The 13536-nt window shown below is 42.3% G+C and overlaps 1 protein-coding gene across 2 annotated transcripts in view; it reads left to right on the forward strand.

The window, feature by feature from the left end:
• Positions 1–13536, forward strand: part of KIFAP3 (kinesin associated protein 3) — a 161879-nt gene that overhangs the window by 86730 nt on the left and 61613 nt on the right. For both annotated transcript variants that reach the window (XM_082265121.1, XM_082265122.1), the window contains exon 11: positions 2227–2327. In XM_082265121.1, the coding sequence (XP_082121247.1) occupies positions 2227–2327 (101 nt within the window). The remainder of the gene's footprint in view (positions 1–2226; positions 2328–13536) is intronic.

Genomic DNA, 13536 nt, shown 5'->3' on the forward strand with positions numbered 1-13536 from the left:
GGGTGGACTATCAATTTAAAAAAATCTGCTCTGACGTCTTCAGTGAGGTTGGATTATCTGGGGCTGACTCTTGCTTGAGCCGACTCGCAAGGTCTGCTCTATCCTGGTGGATCCATTTGCCAGCATTGTGTCAGGGCAAGTCTTTCCTACCACTGGTATGGACGGTGGTCGCCATGGACGCCAGCCTGTCAGGCTGGGGTGGAGTGCTAGGGAAGCTCTGTGCCCAGGGGACCTGTTAACAGAGGACAAATCAAAAGAGTGACGCGCCAGATATACACAAATTAATATTGCTGGGTGTCCATATAAACAGTTCAAATAATGCCGTGCTCAAGTGTCCATAGTGTTGGTAAAGGAACCTTGATCCCGTGAGAAATGCTATCAAACACCAATGTGTCAAATCCCTCCACCAGGAAGATTAGCCTCTCACCTCAACATGGGACCCAAACGGGCCAGCATTAGCCTGTATATAGACAAAGGACCCCAAGGGGATATCTCTCCAGCCTCTCACCTCCGGAGAACACCGGGACATGTAGTAAAGATATAATAAAGAAAGGATCTAGTGCTCTCTGCTTTTAAGTTGTTGCAGGCTTTATTAAAAGATAATGAGTGTTACTCACATTCTTCAGGCACTCAGCCGTGCCTGCTTGTATGGCATTAAGCGTGTAGCGGTACCCGAAAGAAGGTCGGCGTCAGGCGTGCAGGCGTGCAGGCTCCGCCCCCTATACGCGTTACGTCAGAGCGTACAGCTACGTTGACTTCTTCGGTAGACCCCTCCCCCGAGGAGATCCCCGTTGCCTCCGTGGGATCTCAATCTGGTTTTGTCTGTTCTTCAAAAGCCTTCTTTTGAGAACATTAGGGAGATTTCTCTGCTTTCTTTATCCCAGAAGGTTACTTTTATTTTATTTTATTTTAATTTTACAATTACTTCTGCCTGCAAAGTGTTTGAATTGGCGGCGCTGTCCTGTCATTCACCTTATTTGGTGGTCCACAGAGATTAAGTGGTACTCTGACTTAATCCGTCTTTTCTCCTTAAGGTGGTGTCTGATTTCCATCTAAATGAAGACATTGTTGCCTTCACTCTGTCCTAAGCCTAAGCATCCCAAGGAAATTGCTTTGCACTCTCTGGATGTGGTTCGGGAGATCAGAGTTTACCTGGTGGTCACTGAGTATTTTAGGAAATCAGATGCTCTTTTTGTCCTTACTGAAGAATCTCGTAAAGGTTTGGCTGCGTCTGCTGCGACTATATCCAGATGATAAGCCAGACAATGGTTTAGGATTATTCATTGAAGGGTCAGATTCCTCCTTTCCCTGTGAAGGCGCATTCTAATAGAGCGCTGAGTGCCTCTTGGGCTTTTCGCCAATCGGCCTCAGTAGTGCAAGTTTGTAAGGCAGCGACTTGGTCGTCTGTGGACACATTTACAAAATTCTACAAGGTAAATTTGTTGGCATCTTCGAATGCATCCTTTGGCCGCAAGGTTTTGCAGGCTGCTGTTTAAAAGAGACTCTTTTGTTTCTCTTTAGGGGGTTTCTTCTTTCATGTATGAGCTCCTGTTGTTCCTGGTTGAGCTTCATATTACTCAGTTGGCTAAGCTTAGCCTTTGGAGTTTACGTTAACCTTTTGGTTTGTGTTCTTCCCATCCCTCACGCCTACACTGCTTTGGAATGTCCCAATGGCATAAGAAGCATAAGAGCTGCGTCTGTCAATGGACGATAGAGAAAACTGGATTTTTGTAAGAACTTATCGTAAAATCCTTTTCTCTGAAGTCCATTGACAGATGCAGCATCCGCCCCTCTGATATGGGGATGGTTTGTGTCATCATCTCACTGCTTGCAACGAAACTGGTATGCTGGAGCAGGGTGTGTGGGGTTATGCCTATAGGCACAGCCCCCGTAGGCGTGGTAAACTGTTTTTTCCCTGCCTAATACTACTCCTGTAGGGGGCAGCATAACCCAATGGTATAAGAAGCATAAGAGCTGCATCTGTCAATGGACTTCAGAGAAAAGGATTTTACGGTAAGTTCTTACAAAAATCCAGTTTTTACAGCAGGATAGAGCCTGGGAAGTTTGAGGGTGGATTCACACTGTTGCATAATGTATAAACATGACCCTCTGCTCAAAGGTACTTGTCTATACGCCCATGTAAATGAAGCCTATTCGTTTCAACTCTGTCCACCAAAAATAAAAACGGCAGGTTTATTTTTGTATTTTTTATCATTGTTGTTGTAGATAATGAAAGCTACAAGCAAATTGTGATGTGTATTCTCTACCATATAAGTATGGATGATCGTTGTAAATCCATGTTTGCCTACACAGATTGTATTCCCCAGGTATGTATAACTCTTTTTGGTCTATGTATTTTGCTTTTTAAAGAAATTGGAAGTTTTAAAATTCTCTGTGAGCTAGTTTCATTGTTGCAGTCACAGTGCTGAAAATGCACCATATATATGAGGTCTCGCAGGTAAATATGTGTGCTTTACAGCTCTATTAACAGAATTTAAAGTGGTTATAAAGGCAGAAGTTTTTTTATCTTAACGCCTTCTAAGAATCAGAACACTTCCCCCAGCCCCCCTAATACTTACCTGAACCCAACTCTATCCAGCGATGTTCATGAGTCCCTCAGCCATCCCAAACTCTCCTTCCTGATTGGCTGAGACACAGCAGTGGCGTCAGTGGCTCCCTCTGCTGTCAATCCAACTCAGCCAATCAGCCGAGCCGTGGATCTGTGTCTGAATGGATACACAGAGCTGCAGATGGACTGGGGTGCCCCCATAGCAAGTTTCTTGCTGTGGGGGCAATCAAAAGGAAGGAGGGGCCTCAGCCAGGGACCCAAGAAGAGGAGGATCCGGGCTACCCTGTGAAAAACCACTGCACAGAGCAGGTAAGTATGATATGTTTGGTATTTTAATAGAAAGAAAATAAGACTTTACAATCACGCTAAGGCAAAATATTTTATCATTATCTCAAAATGTCTTACATCGTACATTATAGGACATACAAAGAGTTAATTCTTAGACCATTGGGTCATACACCACCTCTCCCTGTTATTGGACACTGAAAATAACAAAGCTTAACTCAACCCTGCATAAACTCTCTCACATTTTTTTTGCTAGTGTCCATAGGGGATGGACCTGCCTCACTTGCTGAGAGAGTTTTCCTAGCTATTCTTCTAACAAGATTGCATCCTGCTTTTGAGCCTTGATGCTCTGGAAAGCTGCTGCTTTCAGTGGATCGCACAGAAAGCACTCACCTTGGCAGACAGTTGCATTATGTGAGTTAGCTAGTAGAGTGCTATACAGGTCAAGGGCCATGGTTTCCAGGGATGGAGCTCAGTCCTCAAAGACCCTGCAAGGTATGCCTTACTGGAGAGGTAAAGACAGAGCTATTTTATTTCACGTGAATGTTTGCCCTGCATTAGGATCCCTAGTACTGAGTCTCCACCCCCCCCTCTGGCTGTGGGAACTAGGGCACATCTTGAGGATTCTCCTGCTGTACAGAAGTGCGTTGTCAGAGTTGCACCTCCAGAGAGCATCATGGTACAGTAAGGTCTTGTGCAGTCTAGAAGCCTCCCAGTTCCTGGCAAACTGGCACGAACAGCCTGGTCTACTGCGGTGGTGCATCTTCTTTGTCAGCTGCACAGGCATGGCCCATCTGTCCTGCACAGGTGTTCCCAACCCCAAAAGGGTTTGCACAACAGCATTCAGTGGAAGACAGCTTCTGCAAGAAAGGGCAGGTCACTATCCACCGAAAAATAAGACAGATTTTCGGTGGATAGTGTTAAGGTAGTTGAGTACCCTGCGGATAAAAAGTTTTGAGTTCCTGTTCAAGGCGTATTTCTTGGGGCGGGGTGAGGTAATGCAACCCATGTTTGCTTCCATGGGAGTTTGCTTGACCTTATTGGTTGGGCAAAGTGCATGGATAAGGAACCTGGTGTCCTTTAAGCATATTCTTATAGACAGCACTTGGAGCTCCTTTTTGAGGCATTATGCTTCTTTGCATATAAGTTATGAGATTCTCTCTGACATAGCACTTGCCTGGACCTTATGTCAGTACACATGAGGCATGTGTTATAGCTCAAATGGCCAGAGAAGCTCCCTTATGAAAAAAACAGGAATGTATACCCTTTGAGCAGACACCTGTTAAGCGATGCTCTTGATAGATTTATTCAAAAGATTATAGGAGTGAAGAGCACTTGCCTCTTAAGTGGAGCAAAAGCCATCTATATCTGGAACTAAGTAAGCTTTTGTTTCTTACAGAACTAGTGATTTAAGCAGAAGTCTCCTTTTCAGAAGAAGACTTGCCACCCACCAGGGCAGGCAACAAGCCCTCTTCCCAGTGAAGGGACGCACCCACATCTTTAGGTGGCAGTATATTTATTGGCCTTTGCAGCAGTTTGATCTCAGGATATCTCAGATGTATGGGTTCAAATCACCGTTTCTAGAGGCTACAAGCTTGAGTTCTGCACCTTGCTCCCTGCACACTTCATGCCATCAAAGAGCAGTCTTGTTTGCTACATTGCACAAGTTGCACTCTCAGGATGCTACTGCCCCTGTTCTGTCCCTGTTTTATGTTTACTATTTCAACCTTTTTACATTAGGGCTGTTGCATCGACTGGAGTATTTGGACTTACACACAGCCCTGGCATGTATTTTCCTTCCTCACATAAAGCTTTGGACCCTCCAGTCCAAAGTATGGGAGCTACAGTTTCAGTAGTGCTCCTCTGTTTGCTTCAGGATTAAAGTGCTGGGCCTGAAGGTGGTCATCTTCAAGGCATTTCCATATGCTCAGTGTCACTCCAGACTTTTGCATCTCAACATCCTAACAGCATGGGTCAAATGGGCTCAGACCTTGAATCACCCCATGTGTGTGAGGAACAAGGCCGAGATGGCCCTGGAGTGGTGGCTGTGCAACCCAATGCTGGAATAGGGGTGAAGTCGTTTTTTTTCCCATGGTGTGAGAAGTACTGATGGCAGACACCAACCTGTCAACGGCAGAGCAGTCACTTAGTTGTTAGTGGGCAGACAGTCCCACACAAGTTTTTTTTTTTTTTTTACCAAATCCCTATCCTTCTATATCTTATGTAAGTTTTACAGTCACATATTGTGCAAGAGTATTTGAGCAGTTTGACTGAAAGTGTAATGTTTTTCACATGTCTACAACCTGCTAAACCACTGAAACAGTTGGTTTTAGTGATATCTTCTTGTGAGCTGTTGGATTGATTGTCAGTTTGGTATTCTAAAAAAAAAAAAAGGGGGGGGGGGTCTTACTCAGATGGATGTTTTTGCTTTCCATAGTTGGTTGGCTGCGCGCTGAACTTCAAGCTATACTTTCCACTCATATTAATTGCATGAACTATGCCAGTTTAACTGGGGCGCATAAACTAAGGGGCGAATAAAGAAGTATATGAGCAAAGGGGACACTTAAAGGTCTCTGATTACTGGGTAATACATGATTCAAGTGCCAGACAGTCTAGACTGAAAGATTTTTGGACAGCTCCAATGTTATCTGATACTGAGTATGGAACTGGCTCCTGCTTACATCCAAAAAAAATGCCACAAGACCTTTTAATGTCAGATAGTTCCTCTGAAATAATACAAATTTGATAATACTTTCTGCTGGGTGGCAATTATTGCTGCTTTTGATATAAAATGTTTGATTTAATTTTTTTCACTAAATCCTTATAGATATTTCTGCAGATTATAGTTAGTAAAAATTATGAATGTTTTTAGATCCTGTTTTATGGTTTGGTAAAAATGTGGCATTCCAGTTTCAAAACCACAAATATATTTGCAGATAAAAGTTAAATTCTATCTGTCTTCATTGCCACAGCTTTTATATCAATACAAAAATGTTGTATTTGATTGTCTACAAAGTGAGCCATCATTTAAAGAAGCCCCCCGCCCCACTTCATTATAAGAAAAATCATATTGGTCAGCTTCCCAGGTATTATAACAAGTTTTGCATACACTTTAAATAATAGCTGTTTACACTCGTCTTCTCTTTATGCCCCAACTCGTCCATCTGCCCATGGCAGCAAAGAGGAAAAACACCTGTATATGCTCTAGATATACCCGTGCTAAGTGCTAAGGTCTCTCTCCCTGCTTCAACAGGGCAGTGGTGAGGCCTGGAGATTGATGACTCAGACATCTAGTGCTGCATCATAGTAGGAAGGTGAGAGAATCCTATTACATATCTAACTTCTGGTTATATCTCTTTGTTTCTAAAAGCCAAACACATTGGTGGGTTAGAGAAAAGAAGGTCAGTATATCGTTATTTAAATAAGCCTTATGCCTTACATGGCCAATCAAAGTTTCACTTTTAGGCATAATATAAAAAAATAAATGCACCATAAAAAACTTAAAATACTGCCTCCTTACATTAAATTATTTACAATTCAAAGAGAAGTATGTTTTTTTTTTTTTGGATTAAACGTACCTAGGTGGATGCAGCATCAGTCAAATGCTGCTTCTGTCCCCGCCGGCTCTAAGACTGAAAACTGAGTGATCAAACACTGCAGATCACTCGGTTTTTAGGGCTTCCTCAGCAGAGAGCTGGTCACTGTCAGTCAACACTGTGTGCTATGCCTCCAACCCTCGTTCACTGGATCTCTGGGCTGTGGAGGGGGGGGGGGGAGCGGCCAGCTCAGGCTCTTAGCGGCTCCGTGAGAGGCTGAGCCAGGTGGCGGTCCAGGCATGTGGGAGGATCCTGACTTCATTGTTGCGATCTTGCCAAAGCCTGGACCAGATCTGTGATGTCAGCTGACAGCCTGCTGTCTGCTGAAAACAGATCACAGGAGTGCAGAACAAACTGCACTCCTGTGATCCACCAAAGAAGTACAGCCAAATGAGCTTTGGCTGTACTTTTATCTAAGCAGGATGTTTCTGTTTTTAACACAGGATTTTTTGTGTTGCTGAATTTTGTCTTGATTGTGTGCTGTAATCAAATCTCTCTCCAAGTTAAATTACCAGCTTCCTTTACATGTCCTTTTATGCTCTTCTTCCCTTGGTCAACTCTTCATCACATTACTCTCTACTCTCCAGCCAATTTTCCCTTTTCTTCCCTGTCTTATCTATCACACATCTCTTTTTACTCTCTAGCCTTCATCCAAGTTTACTTACAAAATCTCCCACACTGCTCACTGCTGCCCCACATTATCTTTATATACTCTCTCTTTTCCTCTGCAAAATATCCCTAATGCTTTGTCTCCCAAATCTGTCTTGCTGGTCTCCTACCCTTGTCAACTTGGCATACCTCTTCGTGACACCCCACACCTCATACTGTTGCTGCTGCTTCTCCTCTAACCTTGGCATACAATCACACTTCATACCTCTGCATCATGTTATATTTCGTCTTCAATGTTTTGTTACCTGCCACTTTTCTACTTTTCGGAAACTATTAGCCTAATTACTGGCCAGATCTAGGTTAAATGGGCACACTTTTGCTAGTCCCTGTTGAAATACAAATCTACCCTTTTGATACACATACTTTTAAGTTTATAATGTGTTCCTGTGGATTTTGCCTACTTTATATATCTAACATTTATGCTAATTGCTCATTTTGTTTTTGGAGTCTTTATATTGTAATAATTTGTATACAAAATAATAAAAAATGTTGATGAAATCCCTAATTAACAAATGCTATTACTCTGAAAAATACTGTTAAAATTACATAAAAATTATATATATATACATAAATTATATACTAAAATTTGAATGATAATGTTATAAGTTGGGATTACAAGCAGATGTAATAATAGTTAAAAAATATTGTCTGACTTGACATAAAAAGGAGCATAGTTACAGTGGCTGACCTTTTTCAGCCAACACTTCCAAGCCTGTATTTCAATAGGTACTAAAGTTAATATGGTGCTGTGCTAAAAGTGTAAGAAAAATAAATAGCAGAGAGGTCTGGACTTATGGGACCAAAGGTTGTAAAAGAAGAAGAAAAAAAAAAAAGAATGTCCCTTGGTGCAAGTTCCAAAACATCAGTGATTGTTGATCTTTAAATTTACCGGCAGTAGAAAGTGGTCCATTTTTTCAACATACTGAGATCAATGCCTGCAGTGTTTAGTTGTTGTAAGAGAGTCAAGTAATTTTGCAGTTAAATGAGTGGCAGGAATATCAGATCTAGGTCATTAACAGGGAAGTAGATGAGATACACAGCTTAACAGGATACCAAAGCAGTAAGAGAAACCTCTGATCAAATGCTGAAACAGGATTTGTACTATCTGCCTACAAATATTACCATGAGTACCTTGTAACAATGATCCTGGGCTTTAGACGCATTGGCCTGCTTTTTCAAATCAGCCCTACACAGAAAATTGGGCAGGTTCAGGTAATTTAAGTCAGATAGACTCCAGGGTTGACACGCTTGAGTTGGCAAAAACTTCCTTAGAATACCAGCAGAACAAGACAAAGAGGTCTCGAAAAACATAATTCCATGTTCTACCTGCGAATAAATACAGAAGCAAACAACATGACAGTTGGGCATATCCTTGCAGCCACAAGCTCTGAATTTATCCAAGACCAGATTTACAGGTTCTTTGGCTCTTGAAACCCTCACAGGCATAGGCCTCGAAATGTCCTGTGTCATGTAATTCTTTATAAACTGAAGGAGGAGATTCTGTAAAAAGCCTGTGAAAAAAAAAAATGTCCATTTGCCTTTGTTGGAGCATAAAGCGTATGATGTCCCTTCATGCCTGCTCTCATGAATGATTGTGTAAGTGATTCTTAATTGTATGCTAATAAATGGTTTACACTGTACTTAGAGGCGCCTTCCTCTTTCCTTTTTATGTTACCTATGGAGCATGCTTCTGCTCTCTGGAAGAGCAGTCCTGGGGACAGCAAAGATACCATTTACCCACACAGTAGGCCAACATCATGTGCTGAAAAGACTGATTGCTCCCACAGAAGTGCCATATGATACTTATATATTTGCCTTTGTTGGAGCAGCAATTCAGCTTTTGTCTGCCCTTTTCAAAATAACCTTAAAACCAGTAAAGAACATTAAAGCTTCTACTGGATAATCTTTAAAGTGATTGTAAAGTCTCAAGTTATATTTTATTTACATGCTCTGTGAAATGGTATTGCAAAGAACAGCCCTGAACCTCCTCTTCTGGGTCCCCCGCTGGAGCTCTAGGCTCCTTCTCTTCTCAGTGCTCCCCCAATAGAAAGCCGCTTCTTATGGGGGTGCACCTGCGGGCTCACTCCCAAGCCAGGCTGTGTGCATCCATTGATACACACACTGCTGCTCAGCCCTGCCCTCCGCTCCAACAGCAGCAGGAGCCAGTGGCTTAACTGACTGAACATCTACGCCTGGCCAATGAAAGTGGCAGACGAATTAAACCTGGAAGCCCAAAGATGTCAGAGGCTGGGTGGGGAACTCGGGAATGCTGCATTGCTGGAGCCAAAGTGAGTATAGTTCCGTTTTAAGGTAAAAAACATTTTAGCTTTAGTACCACGTGATTGTAGTTGACAAAAAGAGGGGCCATCCTTTGCATGTGATCATTAGAAAGACTAGTCAACTCAGTAATCTCCATCATCTTACCAGATTTCTAACCTATTTAACTGTCTAAGGGTAGACCCTATCCTATTTGGGGGTTAGCAGTTTACCAAAAACATGCAATAATTATCACCAAAACCACTCAGAACCCAGTGTCCTCCCTAGGTGTCCGTGAACAGTAAATCTACCTAAGATGCTGATCCAGGAAGAAGCTTGACCTCTTGAGTCTTATTTGCCTGCCTTTGTTATGCCCAAATAAACGACTCCGATTACTACTCCTGTTGGCTTTTGCCACCTACTGAAATTTCTGAAAAAATCTGCTATAGGAGATGCTCTACTTGAGATAGGACTTGTCTCAGACATTTTTTAAACCTCTCCCTTCCCTGTGTTTATTAGGCCCCTAATAAAAAAAATAAGATCTTTGCAAAGGCTTACGCCAATGGAATGTTTCCCATATGGGCTTCCAGATTTCTCTTCCATCCAGAAATGTGAAGGAGATGTACAGTATCTGTAGGAATCTATACAAAAAATAAAGGAACAGAGCGCACACCGCCCTAGTGTAACACCATTTATTTGAAGTTAATAGAAGCCATAAAAACAGGTACTCACAAACAGATAGGAAGTCATGCATGGAAATAAATATCCCCCGATGATGTTTACAGGGCTCTCTCCTCCTAGCCTCGGCGGCTCAGCTGTTCGTCCTGCACTAGTCAGTGAGTATCGTACGGCTAAGCCAACCGCCTCGGATTACTCAAGGAGACTCGATGTGGTGAGCCTGCGCACGGTCCAGCCGCCGCCGCACACCCTCCAAGAGCCGGATGCTATAGCCGCTCAGAGAAACTGACAATGCGGTTAAGCAGAGGGAGACTCCCCGATCGGGACCCAGAGCATGACTTGCATGGGGTTGCTAAGGACAACGTTTCGGAGGCGTAGCCTCCTTCTTCAGATCTCAACCTGAGATCTGAAGAAGGAGGCTACGCCTCCGAAACGTTGTCCTTAGCAACCCCATGCAAATCATGCTCTGGGTCCCGATCGGGGAGTCTCCCTCTGCTTAACCGCATTGTCAGTTTCTCTGAGCGGCTATAGCATCCGGCTCTTGGAGGGTGTGCGGCGGCGGCTGGACCGTGCGCAGGCTCACCACATCGAGTCTCCTTGAGTAATCCGAGGCGGTTGGCTTAGCCGTACGATACTCACTGACTAGTGCAGGACGAACAGCTGAGCCGCCGAGGCTAGGAGGAGAGAGCCCTGTAAACATCATCGGGGGATATTTATTTCCATGCATGACTTCCTATCTGTTTGTGAGTACCTGTTTTTATGGCTTCTATTAACTTCAAATAAATGGTGTTACACTAGGGCGGTGTGCGCTCTGTTCCTTTATTTTTTGTACAGCTGCTTTGCCTCATATCCCATGGAGGGTTAGGAGAGCTGCCACGCTTCATTCATGTGTTTCACCACAGGCCATATTACAAGATTCCCCAGCTTGAGAATCAATCTCCAGGATCTGCGCAGGGACTGGTAATGTGTGTTTTCTCTGTAGGAATCTATAATTTACTCAGCAACAGTGTGATAGAAGTATTAACTTAGCACATATATTGTTTGCACACTATCAGCACCCTTAAACTGACAGCTGCTGTTGGTCCTGTAAATGTGAACCTTGGTCCAAATATTTTTGGGTCAGGTACCTTCCTTTCTATCTATTAGTCTCATTTGAGATGTTTTCTACAAACTAACAAATGTCTCTTCACAAAGTGACCTGACAACAATACCACTGCACCTCACTGGTTTGTCTAGTAAGAAATACAAGAATTCCCTGTTGATCCATCTGTTCAGTGCTGCCAAAGTCTGCATCATGGGAACTTGGACACAAAACGACCCTTTTACATTAGGCCATTAGTTTGCTAAAGTAAACAATATTTGGTTTATGGAATCTATCCCCTTATCTCTTGGGCTCAAATTGGAGACTATATGAAAGATCTATCTCGTTTTATCAAATAGAGTTTAAAAAATGTAAAGAGGTCAGATAGTTGGGTTGTGCAGCCACACCTGTTTGTGCAGCCGCTGCACCCCAATTGACATAATTGGGACTGCCTGCACAGGGATGCATGGAACACTTGTGGATCCTCGTGCAGGTAAAAATGGCCCTCACACAGTCGTATGCTGTAGTACGCCCTGTGTGAATGTGGTCTAATTTTTTTAAAGAAAGATGTTAAAAAAATAGGTTTAAAGCATAACGCCTCTTTTGTTGAGAAAAAAAAACATTCCCCTCTGGGTGATCTATGTGCATTAAAAGGATTTTAACAAACGTTGTTGCAGATTCCTACCTTTTGTTATGCTGAAGAAATCCCTGTGTGTTTGTCTGTATCCATGTGGGAGTCTAATGGGAGTGGTTTCTTAATTATCAACCAGCTGTGCACCTACAGGGCTCTAATGAGGAAAGCTTCTGGGCCTGCATCCTTTTAGATGTGGTTTCCTACTGGAAGTATCTCACCAAAAATGACATTTTTGTTGCAGGGGATGCCTGAAATCTGACTTGACTCTTAGGGCAGACTTCTGGGAAAATTAGTGAACCAATCACACAAGCAGGAAATTATGTTGATGTTTCCGTGGGGCGTTCTGTACACATTCTGTGTACAGAACATCTCCAGGTAGCCATATTGTATTGCATTTTCAGAAAATTACAGAGCTGCAGGTTGAAAAGGAAAGGTAATTTTTAATAACATTCAATTACAATTTGACTTGACGAGTTGCAGTTGTATACGCTATATTATTTTTTCCTTATTTGCTATTTTATTCCCCATGAAAGTGGGGTTTCTCTTTAAAGAACCACTGTCTCAGAATATATTGTATGTGGATAAATGTTTGTAGTTAAAGCATGTAATCGTAGTATACTGTATATACCCTGTAGCAAGTTGCAACATTGCAAAGATATGTATTTTTTTTTTTTTTTATTGTGAACAACACCCCTGGCAGTATTATAAGTTGTCCCAGCCTCTGCCGCCATCATGTATGTGAATGTAGAGGTAAATATAGAAATGTGAAATTAGGGATATAATATACCGAAGGTTTGTAGGACGTGTAAACTGCAAATGACAATACAATATTTTTCACAAGAGTAGACATGGAAACATGGAGTAAACTGAAAGGAAACCTGTAACAAGAAAAATATGTAGGCTGCCATCATTGACTTCCTTATTTATAAAGGTTAATTGTTTCAGTTTTGGAATACGGATAGTAGACTAAGCTTAGTAGAGGTTCTGAATAAATCAAATGATTGTTAATGTGTGGCAGTTCTTTACTTCCTGGTGGCTCCTGAACTAGGTCTACTAGGTAATAATCAGCTTGTATAGAGAAAAGAAATGAGAGCACCAAGCTTGGGGCTTGGCACTCCTTGTACTCCAAAAATGATGATCGAGTGGCAATGAAAATTTTGAGACACTGGTCAAAAACAAGAAACAACCAACCTTCAGATTGCTGATCTTTGTCATATACATGAAAACTGTTGTGTTGACCCTAGTTGTAGTTAGGTTGTTATGCTTTTCTAGGAGGTGCAGGATGGTCTAATTTGGGACCCACTCCAGTGTGGCTAATGGATGTTTAGTAAAGTAATGGATCCATTTAAATTGGAGACTTTATTTAAACAGATACTAACTTGAATGACTCAAATTTGTGATTACTGAATGCAAGGTTTTTGTCTAATTAATCTCTGCTATGCTTGGGGTCTGGCTTTCTACACATCTGTTTCTCATTATCTCATTAAACAAGAACTATCACCAGAAGAAAAAAGTTCCCCATGGATCATTGTTCACATAGCATTTGTCCACAGTTAAAATCTGAGGAGTGGAAGTTAAATAAAATATTTATTTTCTGTCATTGCTGGCTGTAGCTCCACCCCTCTTGAAGCTTAAAAATATTGACTTTCCACTAGGGGGCATTACAGCCAGCGCTGGTCTCATCCCCTCATTTTTCTACAGCGCTATGTCTTCTCAAATCTCCTGGTCAGTACACACAAAGTCTGGACCTGCAGGCTGCTATTCAGGT

The sequence above is a fragment of the Pelophylax lessonae genome, assembly GCF_965119305.1.
Source record: "Pelophylax lessonae genome assembly, chromosome: 8".
NCBI classification, from domain to species: domain Eukaryota; kingdom Metazoa; phylum Chordata; class Amphibia; order Anura; family Ranidae; genus Pelophylax; species Pelophylax lessonae.